Source organism: Polyodon spathula, chromosome 18, assembly GCF_017654505.1.
Source record: "Polyodon spathula isolate WHYD16114869_AA chromosome 18, ASM1765450v1, whole genome shotgun sequence".
In the NCBI taxonomy this organism is placed as follows: Eukaryota; Metazoa; Chordata; class Actinopteri; order Acipenseriformes; family Polyodontidae; genus Polyodon; species Polyodon spathula.
In genome coordinates this window covers 36020522-36040140 of record NC_054551.1, presented here as the reverse complement: position 1 = coordinate 36040140, position 19619 = coordinate 36020522, and the positions used below count along the sequence as shown (strand labels likewise).

At 49.4% G+C, this 19619-nt stretch overlaps 2 protein-coding genes across 3 annotated transcripts in view; one reads left to right on the top strand and one right to left on the bottom strand.

Moving 5' to 3' along the window:
* Positions 1-2604: 2604 nt before the first annotated feature.
* On the bottom strand, positions 2605-6895 carry itpa (inosine triphosphatase (nucleoside triphosphate pyrophosphatase)). 2 transcript variants are annotated; one of them, XM_041277008.1, is made up of 8 exons: positions 6718-6895; positions 6002-6059; positions 5531-5595; positions 5097-5170; positions 4707-4738; positions 4360-4472; positions 4164-4240; positions 2605-3021 (listed from the first exon to the last, which is right to left on the bottom strand). In XM_041277008.1, exons 1-8 carry the CDS (start codon positions 6889-6891, stop codon positions 2898-2900), a joined length of 717 nt encoding a protein of 238 aa, XP_041132942.1. In that variant the 5' UTR covers positions 6892-6895; the 3' UTR covers positions 2605-2897. The 2 variants fall into 2 exon arrangements, with proteins under 2 accessions (XP_041132942.1, XP_041132943.1); XM_041277009.1 differs by having other exon boundaries at positions 6783-6891.
* A 4126-nt stretch (positions 6896-11021) lies between these two features.
* LOC121330904 (dynamin-3-like) overlaps positions 11022-19619 on the top strand; it is a 45377-nt gene continuing 36779 nt past the window's right edge. Inside the window, 8 exon segments of the mRNA XM_041277859.1 lie at positions 11022-11818; positions 15864-15937; positions 16103-16252; positions 16558-16761; positions 16984-17082; positions 17700-17860; positions 18622-18752; positions 19230-19377. Coding sequence (XP_041133793.1) covers positions 11658-11818; positions 15864-15937; positions 16103-16252; positions 16558-16761; positions 16984-17082; positions 17700-17860; positions 18622-18752; positions 19230-19377 — 1128 coding nt within the window. The 5' untranslated portion in view covers positions 11022-11657.

Genomic DNA, 19619 nt, shown 5'->3' with positions numbered 1-19619 from the left:
AGCACACACACATACTTTATATAATGGAAATCACTATGTGAGATTCAGCACACACACATACTTTATATAATGGAAATCACTATGTGAGATTCAGCACACACACATACTTTATATAATGGAAATCACTATGTGAGATTCAGCACACACACATACTTTATATAATGGAAATCACTATGTGAGATTCAGCACACACACATACTTTATATAATGGAAATCACTATGTGAGATTCAGCACACACACACACACATACTTTATATAATGGAAATCACTATGTGAGATTCAGCACACACACATACTTTATATAATGGAAATCACTATGTGAGATTCAGCACACACACATACTTTATATAATGGAAATCACTATGTGAGATTCAGCACACACACACATACTTTATATAATGGAAATCACTATGCGAGATTCAGCACACACACATACTTTATATAATGGAAATCACTATGTGAGATTCAGCACACACACATACTTTATATAATGGAAATCACTATGTGAGATTCAGCACACACACATACTTTATATAATGGAAATCACTATGTGAGATTCAGCACACACACATACTTTATATAATGGAAATCACTATGTGAGATTCAGCACACACACATACTTTATATAATGGAAATCACTATGTGAGATTCAGCACACACACATACTTTATATAATGGAAATCACTATGTGAGATTCAGCATACACACATACTTTATATAATGGAAATCACTATGTGAGATTCAGCACACACACATACTTTATATAATGGAAATCACTATGTGAGATTCAGCACACACACATACTTTATATAATGGAAATCACTATGTGAGATTCAGCACACACACATACTTTATATAATGGAAATCACTATGTGAGATTCAGCATACACACATACTTTATATAATGGAAATCAGCGTTGGGGAGTTTTTTCAGATTATTTTTTCCCTGGAATAGTTAGAAGTGATCTGTGCACACGCAGGCAGGGCAGCAAGTCCCTCTGAGGAAGGTGCAGCTGGAAGGTGTTGAGAGACGGGTGGCACTCTTGTTTTTAAAGTGCTCGGGCTGGCCCTGCTGTCTGACTAGCGGTTCAGGAGCGACGCTTGTCTTGTTTTTAAAGTGCTCGGGCTGGCCCTGCTGTCTGACTAGCGGTTCAGGAGCGACGCTTGTCTTGTTTTTAAAGTGCTCGGGCTGGCCCTGCTGTCTGACTAGCGGTTCAGGAGCGACGCTTGTCTTGTTTTTAAAGTGCTCGGGCTGGCCCTGCTGTCTGACTAGCGGTTCAGGAGCGACGCTTGTCTTGTTTTTAAAGTGCTCGGGCTGGCCCTGCTGTCTGACTAGCGGTTCAGGAGCGACGCTTGTCTTGTTTTTAAAGTGCTCGGGCTGGCCCTGCTGTCTGACTAGCGGTTCAGGAGCGACGCTTGTCTTGTTTTTAAAGTGCTCGGGCTGGCCCTGCTGTCTGACTAGCGGTTCAGGAGCGACGCTTGTCTTGTTTTTAAAGTGCTCGGGCTGGCCCTGCTGTCTGACTAGCGGTTCAGGAGTGACGCTTGTCTTGTTTTTAAAGTGCTCGGGCTGGCCCTGCTGTCTGACTAGCGGTTCAGGAGTGACGCTTGTCTTGTTTTTGTAGCTGTTGGCACGGACTCAGCCTGACTGAGATTACTACTGATGATAATGAATGTGAGGAATCTGAGCCGACCCCCGTCTGAATCACGAAGCAGCCAGCAGTCAAACGAGGGAGCGTGTAGCAGGGGCCCAGGTCTTACTAACCTGGCAAGCGCTGGCCCTGCTGCTGCACGTCTCCACCCTGGAACTGTGTAACGGAGCCTTTCCACAGAAAAACACCTGAGGCTTTGAACTTAACAGCTTGTAGATAGCTGTTTATTTTTCCTTTTAGAATATGAAAGGGGTTTTGTATTTCCGTCCAGATAGAATAGTGCAATGGGAGTGAACAGCTCTGAAGTGAAGCTGTTTCGGCAGCGCTGCCCCCTGTGGAGGGGCTGGGACCCTGTGGGAGAGCCAGATAAACACAGCCACTGTAATTGCATGTGTCTCTGAGGTTTCATACCTGACAGTCTGTACCCGTGACTCACCGGTTACACTGACAGAAGGCTCTTACCCCCAGGCTGCAGCAGCTTCATTTGTTCCCACCTCACACAGAGACCTCGCTAGCTGAGTGTGAGACAGAGCACCCGAGCGCTCACAACACACACATCCCTGCAGTGTACTGAGTGGCAGTTACAGAAAAGCAAACACATACTGATATTCACTCATTCAGGACTGACGGTCTGACAGTTACAGAGACAGAGAGACACTGCTGCTGAATGATAAAGAACAGCCTGATCTAATGCGAATGGCACTGAGTGGCAGGCCGCCTGCTATAGCAGCTCAGGAGAGGGGGCTGGACTGATGCTATTCTTGTAAAGAAAGGTCTCCCAGGTTTGAAGCTTACACTGCAGTTCCCTGTGTGTCTGACAAGTTCTTTGTGTGTTTGCTCAATAAAGCCTGCGTCACAAACAGAATTGGAATTGAAATTGACTCCAACCATGTGTACGTGTACATGTCTGTGTGCACGCCTGTGTGTGTGCGTGTACAGAACTCCAGCACAGTATAAAAGAAGGCAGGTTTTATTGGTGCAGTATCACATTTTACAAGCTGTCTGCAGGACACACTGATCTGATCTTTCACTGGAGTTTCTCTCCTCTCTCTATTGACCAGGAGGAATTCCAAAGAAAAGAAAAAAGATTGCTTCCCACAGCAGCGCAAGAGTTAACCAACAAGCTCCTTCAGATTGGATGCATTCCCCAGGAACTGCACCATGACGGTCCACTGTCCTCCTGCGTTTAACCCTCTCCCTTGTAAGCAGGGTGTCTCAGCAGCGGGCAGGAGCTGCTGCCTCCAGGTCTAGCTGCTCTGGGAGCCGCTGTCCGGGTTGTCACAGTGCTGAATGAAGCTGTCAGCCATGGCCCTGATGGCTCTGTAGCGATGAGAGATGCTGTTCTTTACATCCTTGGGCAGCTCTGCATACCTGGGGAGGGAGAGAGGGAGAAAAAGAAAGAAAGAAAGAAAGCGCTTGAAACTCACACTAGCCCTGCTGCACCAGCGCTGGCTTTCAGAACGAGAGAGAGAGAAAGCGCTTGAAACTCACACTAGCCCTGCTGCACCAGCGCTGGCTTTCAGAACGAGAGAGAGAGAAAGCGCTTGAAACTCACACTAGCCCTGCTGCACCAGCGCTGGCTTTCAGAACGAGAGAGAGAGAAAGCGCTTGAAACTCACACTAGCCCTGCTGCACCAGCGCTGGCTTTCAGAACGAGAGAGAGAGAGAAAGCGCTTGAAACTCACACTAGCCCTGCTGCACCAGCGCTGGCTTTCAGAACTCTCTCACCTTGTTCAGGTATTTTAATGAAATGACCAGGTAGGTGCCAGGAGGAGTTTCAACAATCATGTTTGTGCACAACCAGACCCTTTCTGCTGTGAGAAACACACTGCACTGCACTGTAGTCCTCTTCACAGGGCTTGTGTGGGACTCTCAGCAGACAGCAGAGCTGCTGTCCTTTCTTTACACAACTGAGGAGAATGCTTGGCTTACACTGCCATCTGGGGGCAGTCAAAAGGAACTGCAAGTCTCATTTCTATTCTTTTCTTTTTTTTTTTTTTTTTTTTTTTTAATTTAGTCGTTGCCAATTATTTTTATTTTCTCCCAATTTGAAATGGCCAATGATTATTTGGGCTCAGCTCACCGCTACCACCCCTGTGCTAACTCAGGAGTGGCGAAGACGAACACACGCTGACACAAGCCTGTGCTGTCAGCCGCCCGCTTCTTTACACGCTGCGGCTTCACCATGCAGCCGCCCAGGAGCTGCAGCGCAGGAGGACAACGCAGCTCCCAGGCAGCTAACAGGCAAGCCCGCAGGCGCCCGGCCAGACTACCGGGGTCGCTGGTGCGCGGTGAGCCGAGGACACCCTGGCTGAACCCCTCCCCCCCGGCAACGCTCATCCAATTGAGCACTGCCTCCTGGGAACTCCCATCCACGGTCAGGTGTGGAATAGTCCAGACTCAAACCGCAGAGCGCCTTTACTGCATGCGCCACTCGGGAGCCCCACAAGTCCCATTTCTGAGACCGAGACAGGCAGGCAGGCAGGAATTCGTGTTCCTCTGAAGATACTCACGTCTTTTCATAACCATCCGGCTGAAAGCAGGGATCCCAGCCAAAATCACGGGGTCCCCTTGGTTCAACGATTTGACCCTAAAACAGAGATCTGAGTAAATAACCCATCCCACACAGACAGTGTGCTGGTTAAGATACATACACAGGTGCAAACAAATCAATCTCTCACTCAATAATGGATAATCAGTAGGACTCACTTCGGTCTTCCCTCTGAACAGGATGACTGGTGCCTGCTTCCCAGTGCTGTACGCGAAGGTGCAGAGAGCAAACGCAGACTTATCCTCAAAACCAGCCAGCAGCTTATACAGGCCTGGGGAGAGGAGGAGAGGGAGGGGAGGAGGAGAGAGGAGGAGGAGGAGGGAGGGGAGAGGCAGAGACTGGGTTTAGAGGGAGACTGGGCACTGTACTGCTGAGTTTTGTGTTTCACTGTTTCCATCACAAAACAAACCTCATCTTTGAGACATGAAACTCGACAAACAAGACTCACATGGATGTCGCCGTACTGCAGAGACAGCTTTGAAGCATTAATGAGCTGAACTCTTACCTTCAGGCTTCAGCTTATCCAGAAACCATTTGCTGCAAAAGAGAAAGAGAGTCAGAAAGAAAGGGGAATTGAATTGTGCAGTTTAACCAGACCCTGCTGCACTGAAGAGACACAGAGGAGGAGAGAGGAGATAACCACTGGCTCCTCAAGCACAGACTGCACGCATGCATGCACGCACGCACCATCCAGGCCTTTCTGACTCCAACCCCTAACCTCCAGCCTCTACCTCCCACAGTGTTTTGTTCAGACAGTTTGTATTTCAGAGCCCAGTGTGTACCTGTGAAGGCTGTGTGCCACTGGGTGTCACTATTTACCCGCTCACTGTAAGTGTCCGCTGTGCATTGCAGTGGAGGGGCACAAGTTACAATCCCACAGGTTAGTGATACTCACATGTAGGGTCCGGGAAGCCCCCCCAGGGCATTGAAACACAAGCAGGTATCCTCCACAAGCACAGGGCCGTCGACCTGCAGAGAGAGAGAGAGAGAGAGAGAGAGAGAGAGAGAGGGAGGGAGGGAGGGAGGGAGGGAGGGAGGAGCAGCCTGACTGTGTCTGCCTATCTCTGCATGTCTGCCAGTCTGTCTCTGCATGTCTATCTGCCTGCCAGTCTGTCTGCATAGGTAGAAAACAAATCCTCCTGGAGATGGAATCCAGGAGTTGAGTAGCTCTGCCTGTGTGAGAGGACAGCTTTTCACACCCTGTGAATGTGTGATATGGGATGTTGCTGAGTCATGAACTCGTTCGGTTTGTTCTGACTGTGTAATCTGGTCCTTTGCTGAGTCACTAATTAAACATGACACTATAGAACTCAAGACTGCCTGCCTCACCTGCCGGGCTGCTTCCTGGCACTTCTGTATTGTGATCTCATCCGGCTCTCCCTGGTACTCTGGCACTGACAGGGAGAGAGAGGGGGAAAAAAAGGGGGGGGGGAGAGGAAGAGATAGAGACAGAGACAAAGATATCTTCAGCTGACAGGACCCAAACAGCACGCCTACTTGGAAGCACCATTAAAAAAAACAACTTAAGCGTAACACATTTGTCGTGGGATGATGAAAGAATGCTAACGTGTCAGGTTATCAATGGTCAGACTGCGCTGGTTACAGTGCTGTGGGCTGAGTGCTGCTTACAGTGCTGTGGGCTGGGCGCTGGTTACAGTGCTGTGGGCTGAGTGCTGCTTACAGTGCTGTGGGCTGGGCGCTGCTTACAGTGCTGTGGGCTGGGCGCTGCTTACAGTGCTGTGGGCTGGGCGCTGCTTACAGTGCTGTGGGCTGGGCGCTGGTTAGACAGACTACACTTACAGTCAATCTTCTTGGACACCAGCTTGTAGGGGAATTTGTCTCCTAGAATCTGAATGACCTGTTCAGAGAAGAGAAAGAACACATTGCTTCAATAAAACAGACTGGCTAACAGGACACCTCCCCAGCAATATAATACACGTCATATTCAAATTCAAACTAGACTGAAGAAGCTCTCAACAGTATCTTCACATTCATTCACAATTTCTAAATCTTACTTTAATAAATGTTTGTGAACATGACAGTAAAACTGTCACAATGACTTGCATACAACTCTTAAAGCTGGGGCGTGTTCTGTCAGGGATGGGAACACGACTCCCATTGCCCTGCAGTTTGATGCATTCCTGCTTTTACTAGGAGTTTAATAAGACACACCTGGCAGTTACATTAGGGTTTGGAATTTGTTTTGTGCCGCTGCTGGCATAAGAAAACACAGCACTTCCTAAAACACAAACACCGCGTAAACAACTCGCTTCTTAAAAACGACTGTTACTGGAAATCATCCTACAAGCTAGTTCTCTTTTTTGAATGTATTTTATTTAAGGATAGAGCCTTTGATATACATCTCATTTCCAACGGGGTCCTGACAAGCGGAGCCGAGTTGAAATGACTTTATAAAATCAATGGTAAAAAGAGACGAAACATTCAAACAGGACAAAACCATTAACTGACTCATAAACAGTGCGACTGCCCAGCACCAAGGAGGTAGAAACCCGTACTGTGAGAAGCAGCGAGCCCACCCAGTCCCTGTCCCTCGCTGTGCGGGTGAGCTCCCAGTCCTCACCTCCTCCAGTTTCTTCGCATTCCCAGTCACGAACACCACGCTCCTGCCGACAGCCGCTGCCATGCTGTCTGTCTCTATCCCAGGATCTGTCACTGACACACGGACACATCCGGTCCTACTGGAACCACGGGGGAACCAATCACCGCGCTGGACCGCAGCGCGACCAATCAACGGACAGGTCCGCCTATAGACTTAACCAATCAGAGCTGGCAGAGCTACGCAGATTGCGGTCCGGTCGGAAACAGCAGCTGAGCACACGCGAGTTTTGAGGTCCAGTCTAATAAAACAGAGGCGATGCAGTGCGATCACGAATGTGCCTCAGATCAAAGCGCAGGGGCTGGAAATCGCGATGAATAGGCTGCAGCGGAACAGTTACCGTGTGGTGTTGAAGTTCCTTCTTTAAACTCGAAAAGCGGTCACGTTGGCGCCTGATCTTTAGTTACCGGTGTATCTGGAGTGAGTTTCTAACAGGTTTACAGGGTCTATAATAGCACAGGATGCTGGTATTTTGTTTGACGGAGTGTTAGTTTGCTGTGGTAGAGCAGATTGATTGCTGGTATTATTATAAAGTATCCCACACGTCTTCCGCCCACATTCCCGAGTGGAAGTGGAAGAGGCGCTTTATGGGTTCAGCCAGCACGTCGTGGAATGCCCCTGCCTCGGTCCGGTTAGTAAATATAGACAGATATTTCATTTGAGAGAAGCATCGACAACACGACAGGATGAACTTGCAACCCAAGAGCTGGAAGTTCAGCTCGGCGGAGTACTGGGGGAGAAATTCTTCAAGAAGCGCGGCGACAAGTCCTTCGAGTGGTACGGGACCTACACGGAGCTGATACATCAAAACGACAGACACGGTGCCCCAGCTATTGTTAGTATTATTATTATTATTATTATTATTATTATTATTATTATTATTAAGGTCAGCCACGGTACTCCTGCCATGTCGTGGACAGCCCTGCCAGCGCCACTCTGCACAGAGCCCACACCCCACACTCATTCATTCATTCACTCACACACACACACACACACACACACCCCTCAACTCACTCACATCCCACACTGCAGAGGGGAACTCACCCAGGAGGTGCACACAGAGAGCACCCAAACAAGGCATGTGTGTGAACCAGCGACCCGCACACCACAAGCAAGCGTCTCATCCACTGTGCAAAAGAGACAGGCTAGTTTTAGAGTTGCAGGGGCTGTTCCCCCTGATCTACGAGTGCAGGATCGAGGATGAAGTGAATGAGATCCTGCTCTGCCAGCAGGGGCCCCAGGAGCAAGCACTGACCCCCCCAGAGCCCCACACAGCAAGCCGGTCCCTTGTCCACACATCTCCTCTGTTTGTTTGTATTTCTGATTCTCTGATTGGATGCAGCTTCTTGAATGAAGAGTTAATGTTACGCAGAGTGAAGGAGCCCCGTCTGCGATTCTAAACACTTAGACCACGAGAAATTCAATAAAACAACTTTAATACAGAATGTGTCTCTGCTGTTTACTCTTGATCCCCTGTGCAATGTGTAGAACAGCAGAGCAGCGCTAGACTGAGCAACTCGAACACAAAGACAGCAGAGCAGCGCTAGACTGAGCAACTCGAACACAAAGACAGCAGAGCAGCGCTAGACTGAGCAACTCGAACACAAAGACAGCAGAGCAGCGCTAGACTGCGCAACTCGAACACAAAGACAGCAGAGCAGCGCTAGACTGAGCAACTCGAACACAAAGACAGCAGAGCAGCGCTAGACTGCGCAACTCGAACACAAAGACAGCAGAGCAGCGCTAGACTGAGCAACTCGAACACAAAGACAGCAGAGCAGCGCTAGACTGAGCAACTCGAACACAAAGACAGCAGAGCAGCGCTAGACTGAGCAACTCGAACACAAAGACAGCAGAGCAGCGCTAGACTGAGCAACTCGAACACAAAGACAGCAGAGCAGCGCTAGACTGAGCAACTCGAACACAAAGACAGCAGAGCAGCGCTAGACTGAGCAACTCGAACACAAAGACAGCAGAGCAGCGCTAGACTGAGCAACTGAACACAAAGACAGCAGAGCAGCGCTAGACTGAGCAGCGCTAGACTGAGCAACTGTAGACAGTGCATTGTATCTGTGTGTGTGGATCTCAGTTCTATAGCAGTGCATTGTATCTGTGTGTGGATCTCAGTTCAATAGAGGTGCATTGTATCTGTGTGTGGATCTCAGTTCTATAGCAGTGCATTGTATCTGTGTGTGGATCTCAGTTCTATAGAGGTGCATTGTATCTGTGTGTGGATCTCAGTTCTATAGCGGTGCATTGTATCTGTGTGTGGATCTCAGTTCTATAGAGGTGCATTGTATCTGTGTGTGGATCTCAGTTCTATAGCGGTGCATTGTATCTGTGTGTGGATCTCAGTTCTATAGCAGGTGCATTGTATCTGTGTGTGGATCTCAGTTCTATAGAGGTGCATTGTATCTGTGTGTGGATCTCAGTTCTATAGCAGTGCATTGTATCTGTGTGTGGATCTCAGTTCTATAGAGGTGCATTGTATCTGTGTGTGGATCTCAGTTCAATAGAGGTGCATTGTATCTGTGTGTGGATCTCAGTTCTATAGCAGTGCATTGTATCTGTGTGTGGATCTCAGTTCTATAGAGGTGCATTGTATCTGTGTGTGGATCTCAGTTCTATAGAGGTGCATTGTATCTGTGTGTGGATCTCAGTTCAATAGAGGTGCATTGTATCTGTGTGTGGATCTCAGTTCAATAGAGGTGCATTGTATCTGTGTGTGGATCTCAGTTCAATAGAGGTGCATTGTATCTGTGTGTGGATCTCAGTTCTATAGAGGTGCATTGTATCTGTGTGTGGATCTCAGTTCTATAGAGGTGCATTGTATCTGTGTGTGGATCTCAGTTCTATAGCGGTGCATTGTATCTGTGTGTGGATCTCAGTTCAATAGAGGTGCATTGTGTCTGTGTGTGGATCTCAGTTCAATAGAGGTGCATTGTATCTGTGTGTGGATCTCAGTTCAATAGAGGTGCATTGTATCTGTGTGTGGATCTCAGTTCAATAGAGGTGCATTGTATCTGTGTGTGGATCTCAGTTCAATAGAGGTGCATTGTATCTGTGTGTGGATCTCAGTTCAATAGAGGTGCATTGTATCTGTGTGTGGATCTCAGTTCAATAGAGGTGCATTGTATCTGTGTGTGGATCTCAGTTCAATAGAGGTGCATTGTATCTGTGTGTGGATCTCAGTTCTATAGAGGTGCATTGTATCTGTGTGTGGATCTCAGTTCAGTAGAGGTGCATTGTATCTGTGTGTGGATCTCAGTTCTATAGCGGTGCATTGTATCTGTGTGTGGATCTCAGTTCAGTAGAGGTGCATTGTATCTGTGTGTGGATCTCAGTTCTATAGCTGTGCATTGTATCTGTGTGTGGATCTCAGTTCTATAGCGGTGCATTGTATCTGTGTGTGGATCTCAGTTCAATAGAGGTGCATTGTATCTGTGTGTGGATCTCAGTTCAATAGAGGTGCATTGTATCTGTGTGTGGATCTCAGTTCTATAGCGGTGCATTGTATCTGTGTGTGGATCTCAGTTCTATAGCAATGCATTGTATCTGTGTGTGGATCTCAGTTCAGTAGAGGTGCATTGTATCTGTGTGTGGATCTCAGTTCTATAGCAGTGCATTGTATCTGTGTGTGGATCTCAGTTCAATAGAGGTGCATTGTATCTGTGTGTGGCTTCTCACACTCAATAACTATCTGTCTTGATTTTCCACCAAACTGTTATCATTACAGTGTCAGTCTGCTGTAGACGTGCTGCATTATGTTTGGCTGTAATCCAATCAGCTCTCGATTTCATACCAATGTGTTTTAGCTTTCAGTGACTGTGCAATTGTTAAGAGGAGCCTCTGTGTTATATGTGCGTGCACTATTCCCTGCCTCGATTGGCTAGCACAGACCCGCCACTGTGAGCACAGCACTCTGTGCTTAGTGAAGATGCAGATCCCAGTGTAAAAAGGAGAAGGACGCTTCTTATTTTGCAGTGGCACACACAATTGCTTGACAGTCAGCAGCCGTGTATTTATTACATGAGCCAGGCTTGCTGAAGTCGCTATAAACAGTGGCGCGTGGGCGTGGTTTATATTGGAATCGACCAGGGGCGGGGTTTGTGGAAGGCTGAAGTTAATTTATTCATCTTTGATTGGCTTTCGCGCTGTCAGTCTTATCTTGGGGCGTGGTAGTTGGTCTTTGATAGTGCGCCTGCGCGGAAGAAAAGACCCGTTAGCTGTCAGAAAGAATATCGGATCCGGAGACCTGAGCGTCAAACCGAGCAGAACCGAGCAGAACCGGGGCACACCGGACTCGGCACCGCGTAGGAACCCCAGTGTGGGGTTGTGGCCAGTACAGCAGTGAGACTGTCACGAAACCGAGAAAGCATATAGCCGAATTACCGAACTGTAAAAAGAGGTGGCTTTCCTCTCAAGCAAGTCAGAACCGAACTGCGTCGGCGGTGCAAACTTAGCGGTACCGAGCCTCGACCTGGACAGCGGTAACCGAGAGCTTTCTTACCCGAAGCCGTAACGGTAAACCGAGCTCATTGCCCAGAACTGAACCGGGTGTGACCGAATCTTCCAGGGAGCTCCGTCTAGCCCGAACCAGGACAGTGACAGCATCTCTCGAAGCTCTGGTTAGGAGATCCCGAACCGAGGACTGTAGGAATCTTTTTAAAAAACCCGAACCACAATAAACAACGCTGACTGACTGAGAAGATAATTGACTTAGCGGGTATTATTATATTATCGAGAGCCTGAATGATTTGAATCAGCCCTGAAGACCCGTTTCCTCCTCGACTCGCACACTCCACGGCTCCCCTGCGTCACCTCCCCGGCTGTGTCGCCATGGGTAACCAGGGGATGGAGGACCTGATCCCGCTGGTGAACCGGCTGCAGGACGCGTTCAGCTTTATCGGGCAGAGCTGCAACCTCGACCTGCCGCAGATCGCTGTGGTGGGCGGGCAGAGCGCTGGCAAGAGCTCGGTGCTGGAGAACTTCGTAGGGAGGTAAATAAATAAACACATAACAAACAAACAAACAAATAAATAAAAATAAATCCATGCACGTAGTAGCAGACTGACACACACCGACAACAGCAGCAATACCGTGCCGTGCAGCTGCATCAGACTCGCCTCAGCACGCAGAGATCCCTGCCTCCTCTATCAGTGGCGGTGTTACCGTTTACCAGCAAAATACCCCATTATAAAACCACAGCAGTCTTTCTAGCAATCTTACTGCAGCGCTCCATCCCTGTATAGGCATGCTGTTATATCAGTGCACAGCGTAGGGTCACACATGCGAGTTTATACACAAGCGCACAGACACTGCGGGGCGCTGTCAGTGCAAATGCGCACAATTTATAAGGGTGTGTGTGTACAGCACGTTGATGAAAAGAAAAGGAAGTCTGTAGTGTTTGTAATTGAACGGGGAAGGGGCCGCGCTGTGCGATGCTGTGCAGTCGTTTTGTTGTCTCTTTAATGGCGCAGTATTTAATAGCACGGTTTCAGGGAGTGTGTTTGAAGAGCTCTGAAGAGCTGTGTCCTTGTAAAGCAGGTTATTCACAACCAGGACGGACTGAGATCTGTCTGGATAGCGGGAGACACACACAGAGCAGAATAAAGCCAGTCTGTTCAGTGAAAGACTCTCAGTCTCTTCTCTGCCTTGGCATCTACAGCAGCCCTGATGATAACGCTGGCAAGGCAGTGAGTGACCTTGCACTGCTGCTGTAGAGTGAGCGCTTGCTGCTTTGACAGAAGGCAGGACTGGAAACATTGTAGTAGTTTTATTATCTGCATACAATGCAGCCCAGCAGCTGTGGAGCACTGGGATTCATGGGTGAAGGAGACAGACACAGAGACACAGAGACGCAGAGACAGACACAGATATACAGACACACACATACACAGAGATTCACAGGCAGACAGACACAGAGATACGCACACACACACACACACACACATACACAGAGATTCACAAGCAGACAGACACACACACTGATTCACAGGCACACAGACATGTAATGAATTGTGTGGGCAGACTCTGGGATCCTGCAATTGATTTAGCCTCTGGGTAAATGTGTGAGTGCATTGCTTTTCGGAGTGCCACACGGTTTAAGCTGCAGTACCTCTGTATCAGTGCCAGAAATGTGTCACTTTGAGTTGCATCCACCATGCAGACCGATTCCTCCCCTGCAGAGTAGCAGCACCTGCATGGGGCGGCTGCAGGAAATTCAGCAGTGTTCTCTTGTGAACCTGCCAGTAAACTAAGGCAAAGCAATAGTGTAGAGATGCATAGCAATCACTGGCATGCAGGCTAACCCATAGAGATGCATAGCAATCACTGGCATGCAGGCTAACCCATAGAGATGCATAGCAATCACTGGCATGCAGGCTAACCCATAGAGATGAATAGCAATCACTGGCATGCAGGCTAACCCATAGAGATGCATAGCAATCACTGGCATGCAGGCTAACCCATAGAGATGCATAGCAATCACTGGCATGCAGGCTAACCCATAGAGATGCATAGCAATCACTGGCATGCAGGCTAACCCATAGAGATGCATAGCAATCACTGGCATGCAGGCTAACCCATAGAGATGCATAGCAATCACTGGCATGCAGGCTAACCCATAGAGATGCATAGCAATCACTGGCATGCAGGCTAACCCATAGAGATGCATAGCAATCACTGGCATGCAGGCTAACCCATAGAGATGCATAGCAATCACTGGCATGCAGGCTAACCCATAGAGATGCATAGCAATCACTGGATTCAAGGTGTTTAATATGTTGTATAATAAGCCTAGGAAAGCATGTTAACCTGGCCTAGGTAAACATTTCTTGGGATGCTTTCTAGATTTCTTGCTTGGGCTCCTTCTCCCTATCAGACTCACCCATGGACGGGGGAATGTGGGGCTCCAGCTGGTCTAGTGGTCCTGGGTTTGAATCCTGATCATTTCAATAATTATATTCACTGAGGGGAGTTGTGGACCCCAGGACTGGGTGCAGCAGCAGCAGCAGCAGGGCTAGTGCGAGTTTCTAATCCTGCTCAAAATCCTGGCTCCTGATCTTTTCAGTATAATAATAATAATAATAATAATAATAATAATAATAATAATAATAATAATAGACTTCATTGAGGGGAGTTGTGGGTGCCTCAGCAGCAGGGCTAGTGTGAGTTTCTGACCACACTGCACCAGTGAGCTGCTCAGAGGTGCAGGAGGCTGCAGAGTTCCCACCCTGCTTCACAGCATCCCACCTTCTCTTTCTCTCTGTGTTACGTTTATCTTCTCCTCATGAAGTAGAACGCCAGCCTCAATGGACTGATATGAAAACTGGGACAGTGCCATGGATCTGTGAAATACTGCAGAGTTTAGGAGAAGGAAATATTAACCCTGCAAGACATAAACTAGAAGTGCAGACACCACTCACTACAATCCACCTAAACACATGAAGTCGTGTAGGGAGCACAAACTCCTCTCGAAAATAGTGAACTTGCGCTCTCTCCTGGGTCCTCTCATCTAAGGCAGCTTGACATTCTCTTCCAGGGTGGGTTTATTAATAGAGTCCTCAGCCTGCTTCCCTGAGACCCCGCCAGCCTGGGAACGCTGCTGTCTCCGTGTGGGTATGGAACCGTGTGAAATCAGTACCAGTGAGAGATCCGTCTCAGCTGGGCTGGGCTGCTAGATGTGACCTACAGTTATTAGGCAAGCTGTGCTAGGATTAGAAACTCACACACTAGCCATCTGCTGCACGCAGCCCTGGGGTTCAGAACTCCTCTCAGTGAAGCCTATTATTATAATTGTTAATATTGAAATGATCAGGAGCCAGGAGTTTGAGCAGGGTTAGTAACTCAGACCAGCCCTGCTGCTGCTGCACCCAGTCTTTGGGTTCAGAGCTCCTCTCAATGAAGTCTATTATACTAATATTGAAATCATCAGGATCAGGGGGAGGAAAAGGGAATGAATAATAAAGCATGGTAAAGCCCAGTTGCAGGTAAGCGTTGTAAAGCATATTTAAAGAATACATGGTAATGTTTTGTAAGGGTGGTCCCGGAGTGCTGCTGGTATTGGATTGGGTTCTGCAGGCAGGGTCACACTGGAATGGGTTCTGCAGGCAGGGTCGCACTGGAATGGGTTCTGCAGGCAGGGTCGCACTGGAATGGGTTCTGCAGGCAGGGTCGCACTGGAATGGGTTCTGCAGGCAGGGTCGCACTGGAATGGGTTCTGCAGGCAGGGTCGCACTGGAATGGGTTCTGCAGGCAGGGTCGCACTGGAATGGGTATGTTTGCATGTATGTATGTTTATATATAGATATAGATATATACTGTTTCTTGCTGTGTATAATCCTAGGGTTCTAATAAGCAGAATGGTTGACTAATGAAGCAAAGCAGTTCAGTTCCATTTAATTCAAATCAAATCATTTCAGTTCAGTTCAATTGAAAGCAGATCTGTTTTGTACTGAGTTGTATAATACTCCTGTATAATACTCACACACAGTAACCTAGCTCTGTCTGTCAGGGACTATAATCCTGTATAATACTCACACACAGTAACCTGGCTCTGTCTGTCAGGGACTATACTCCTGTATAATACTTAAACACATTAACCTGGCTCTGTCTGTCAGGGACTATACTCCTGTATAATACTCACACACAGTAACCTGGCTCTGTCTGTCAGGGACTATACTCTTGTATAATACTCACACACAGTAACTTGACTCTGTCTTTCAGGGACTATACTCCTGTATAATACTCACACACAGTAACCTGGCTCTGTCTTTCAGGGACTATACTCCCGTATAATACTCACACGCAGTAACCTGGATCTGTCTGTCAGGGACTATACTCCTGTATAATACTCAAACACAGTAACCTGGCTCTGTCTGTCAGGGACTATACTCCCGTATAATACTCACACACAGTAACCTGGCTCTGTCTGTCAGGGACTATACTCCTGTATAATACTCAAACACAGTAACCTTGCTCTGTCTCTCAGGGACTATACTCCTGTATAATACTCACACACAGTAACCTTGCTCTGTCTCTCAGGGACTTCCTGCCCCGGGGCTCCGGCATCGTCACAAGGAGGCCTCTGGTCCTGCAGCTCATCAGCGCCACCACAGGTACGGAGAGAGGGAGGGGGAGGCTAATGTTTTTCATTGCATTGCAATGTGAAATTCAATGAAGTAGCCGACAAAGTCCAAAGCATTGTCAGGAATGTTTTAAAAGCAGATGTCCAGTGAAAGCGGCTGGTTGTAAAGCCGCTGTGTGTCTCCTGTGTGTCTCAGAGCATGCAGAGTTCCTGCACTGCAAGGGGAAAAAGTTCACTGACTTTGATGAGGTGCGGCAAGAGATCGAGGCTGAGACTGACCGCGTCACTGGAGTCAACAAGGGCATCTCTCCCGTCCCCATCAACCTGCGAGTGTACTCTCCACATGGTGAGTCTGCCCTGCCCCTCTCAACCCCTCTCTCCATCTCCCTGTCCCATCAACCTGCGAGTGTACTCTCCACATGGTGAGTCTGCCCTGCCCCTCTCAACCCCTCTCTCCATCTCACTGTCCCATCAAAATGCGAGTGTACTCTCCACATGGTGAGTCTGCCCTGCCCCTCTCAACCCCTCTCTCCATCTCCCCATCCTATCAATCTGCGAGCCTACTCTGCCATCCAGTGGGGACGTCACATCTAATTGTATGCGTGTTTGTGTATTTCTGTATTTCCTGTATTTCCTATTTTGTGTATTCAGTGCTGAATCTGACCCTCATCGACCTGCCTGGCATCACCAAGGTGCCTGTCGGGGACCAGCCCCCCGATATCGAGTACCAGATCCGGGACATGCTCATGCAGTTCATCTGCCGAGAGAACTGCCTCATCCTGGCAGTGACCCCCGCCAACACCGACCTGGCCAACTCCGACGCGCTCAAACTGGCCAAGGACGTGGACCCCCAGGGTAAGAGCGAGAGAGAGAGAGATCCCTCACTCTGCTAGTCCTAGCTTAGTATTCTTTGAAGTAATGGATGATCTTCCTAACTGAGTTTCCTGTGTGTGCTTGTAGCCCATGGAATTTTTTAAAGAAATGTACACTATCTAGCTCCAACCAGTGTGTGTTTGTATGTATGTGTCTGTGTTTGTGTGTGTGACTGTGTGTCTGTCTGTGTGTCTGTCTCTGCAGGCCAGCGCACCATCGGGGTGATCACCAAGCTGGACCTGATGGACGAGGGGACTGACGCACGGGACATCCTGGAGAACAAGCTCTTGCCACTGCGGAGAGGTGAGAGGAGAGGAGAGGGGAGAGAGGTGAGAGGAGAGGAGAGGGGAGAGGAGTGGAGAGGGGAGAGAGGTGACAGGTGAGAGGAGAGGGCAGAGGAGAGGAGAGGAGAGGAGAGGGGAGAGAGGGGAGAGGTGAGAAGAGAGGAGTGGAGAGGAGAGGAGAGGAGAGGAGAGAGGGGAGAGGAGAGAGGGGTGTAGAGGAGAGGAGAGGGTGAGAAGGTGGAGAGGGGTGAGAAGGAGGTGAAGAAGTGAGAGGAGAGGACCCAGGATGTAGCAGGATAGGTGAGAGAGAGATCACTTCTGGGAGCACGGGGGAGGGGAGGGGAGGGGGAGAAGGTGGAAGGGGAGGAGATGGGGGAGGGGGAAGCGGTGGAGAGGAGAGAGGAGATGGGGGAGGGGAGAGGAGAGAGGGGAAGTAGCACTCTCCTGAATCTCTCTCTCTCTCTCTCTCCCTCCTCCTCTCTCTACTCCTCGTCTCTCTCTCTCTCTCTCTCCCTCTCGTCTCTCTCCCCCTCGTCTCTGTCTCTCTACCCCTCTTGTCTCACTCTCTCTCTGCCCCTCTTGTCTCTCTCTACCCCTCTCGTCTCTCTCGTCTGTCTCACTGTCCCTGTCTCTCAGGGTACATCGGCGTGGTGAACCGCAGTCAGAAGGATATCGAAGGGAAGAAGGACATCAAGACGGCTCTGGCTGCGGAGAGGAAGTTCTTCCTGTCTCACCCGGGGTACCGGCACTTGGCCGACAGCATGGGCACCCCCCACCTGCAGAGAGTGCTTAACCAGGTGAGAGAGGCGGATAATCCAAACCAAGACAGCCCAGTCCAATCCAATCCAATCCAATCCAGCCCAGTCCTGCCCAAACCAATCCAGCCCAGCCCAGACCAGCACAGTCCAACCCAATCCAATCCAGCCCAGCCCAGCCCAGCCCAGCCCAGCCCAGCCCAGCCCAGCCCAAACCAAACCAATCCAATCCAGCCCAGTCCAGTCCAGTCCAATCCAATCCAGCCCAGCCTAGTTCATCCCAGTCCAGTCCAATCCAATCCAGCCCAGTCCTGACCAATCCAATCCAGCCCAGTCCAGTAATCCAATCCAGCCCAGCCCGGTCCAATCCAATCCAGCCCAGTCCAGCCCAATCCAGCCCAAACCAGCCCAGCGCAAACCAATCCAGTCCAGTCCAGTCCAGTCTCAGGTCATCCTCCCAGTCCAGTCCCATCCAATCCACCCAGCCCAGCCCACTCCAATCCAGAGCCAGTCCAAATCCAATCCATCTAATCCAGCCGGTCCAGCCCATGCCATTCCTTGTTGGGTCCAATCCAAGTTGATCGGTCTCCATTACCACCCAGTACCCAGCCAAGCCCAACCCAGCCAGACCCAATAAGACTCCCATTGCATAGCAGATGATCCATCGATTAGTTATATCAGCTAATCAAACTCATAGTAAAACCTGGAATGGGTGAAGCCTACATGCAAGAGGGACTCTTATTTCCACCCCTGTGTTTTAGAACATGGGATCCAGTATTTCTTTTTTTCTTTTTTTTCCGCAGCAACTGACCAATCACATCCGCGACACGCTGCCAGCGTTCCGCAGCAAACTGCAGGCTCAGCTGCTCTCCCTGGACAAGGAGGCGGAGGAGTACCGGCAGTTCAGACCTGACGACCCTTCACGTTTTTCACGTCACTCTGCCGCCAGCACTTCTGCCGTGAGAGAGGGGAGTCAAGGGAGAGGGTTCCGCGGGGGAAAAGAGGGAGGACGTTTCCGCACAAACCCAGCGCTCCCCGGGACAGAGCGATCAGGACTGAGAGGGTCAGTTCAGGGGAAAACCGTACGACCCTCTCACAGCGCAAGACCAAAGTCACTGCTGGGCAGTGAGAGAAAAGGTGAAATGGAGAGCAAAGAGACAGGGGAGAGGGGATAGAGGGTGAGGCGGAGGGGGAGAGAACCAATTAAGGACAAAAAATGGTACAGATTTCAAGGAAGTGAGCGAGGGGAGGGGGAGAGACCAATTAAGAAAAAAAAGTGTAAAGATTTCAAGGAAGGAGCCAACCGGTGTTTAACCCTGCATCTGTTTGATATCCTCCCTTGTGTGCTGCTGGCAGTGCTGCTCTCCCCGAGTCCTGGGCTGTGTCTGAGCTGCTCGCTCTCTCTGTCGCCCCCTCTCTGCAGGATGGTGCAGCAGTTCTCTGTGGATTTTGAGAAGCGGATCGAGGGTTCGGGGGACCAGGTCGACACGTTGGAGCTGTCCGGGGGAGCCAAGATCAACCGCATCTTCCACGAGCGCTTCCCCTTCGAGCTGGTCAAGGTGCGCCCACTGTGCAGTGCCTCATCCCAGTACAGATCTGTGTCACTCTGCAGTGCCTCATCCCAGTACAGATCTGTGTCACTCTGCAGTGCCTCATCCCAGTACAGATCTGTGTCACTCTGCAGTGCCTGATCCCAGTACAGATCTGTGTCACTCTGCAGTGCCTGATCCCAGTACAGATCTGTGTCACTCTGCAGTGCCTCATCCCAGTACAGATCTGTGTCACTCTGCAGTGCCTCATC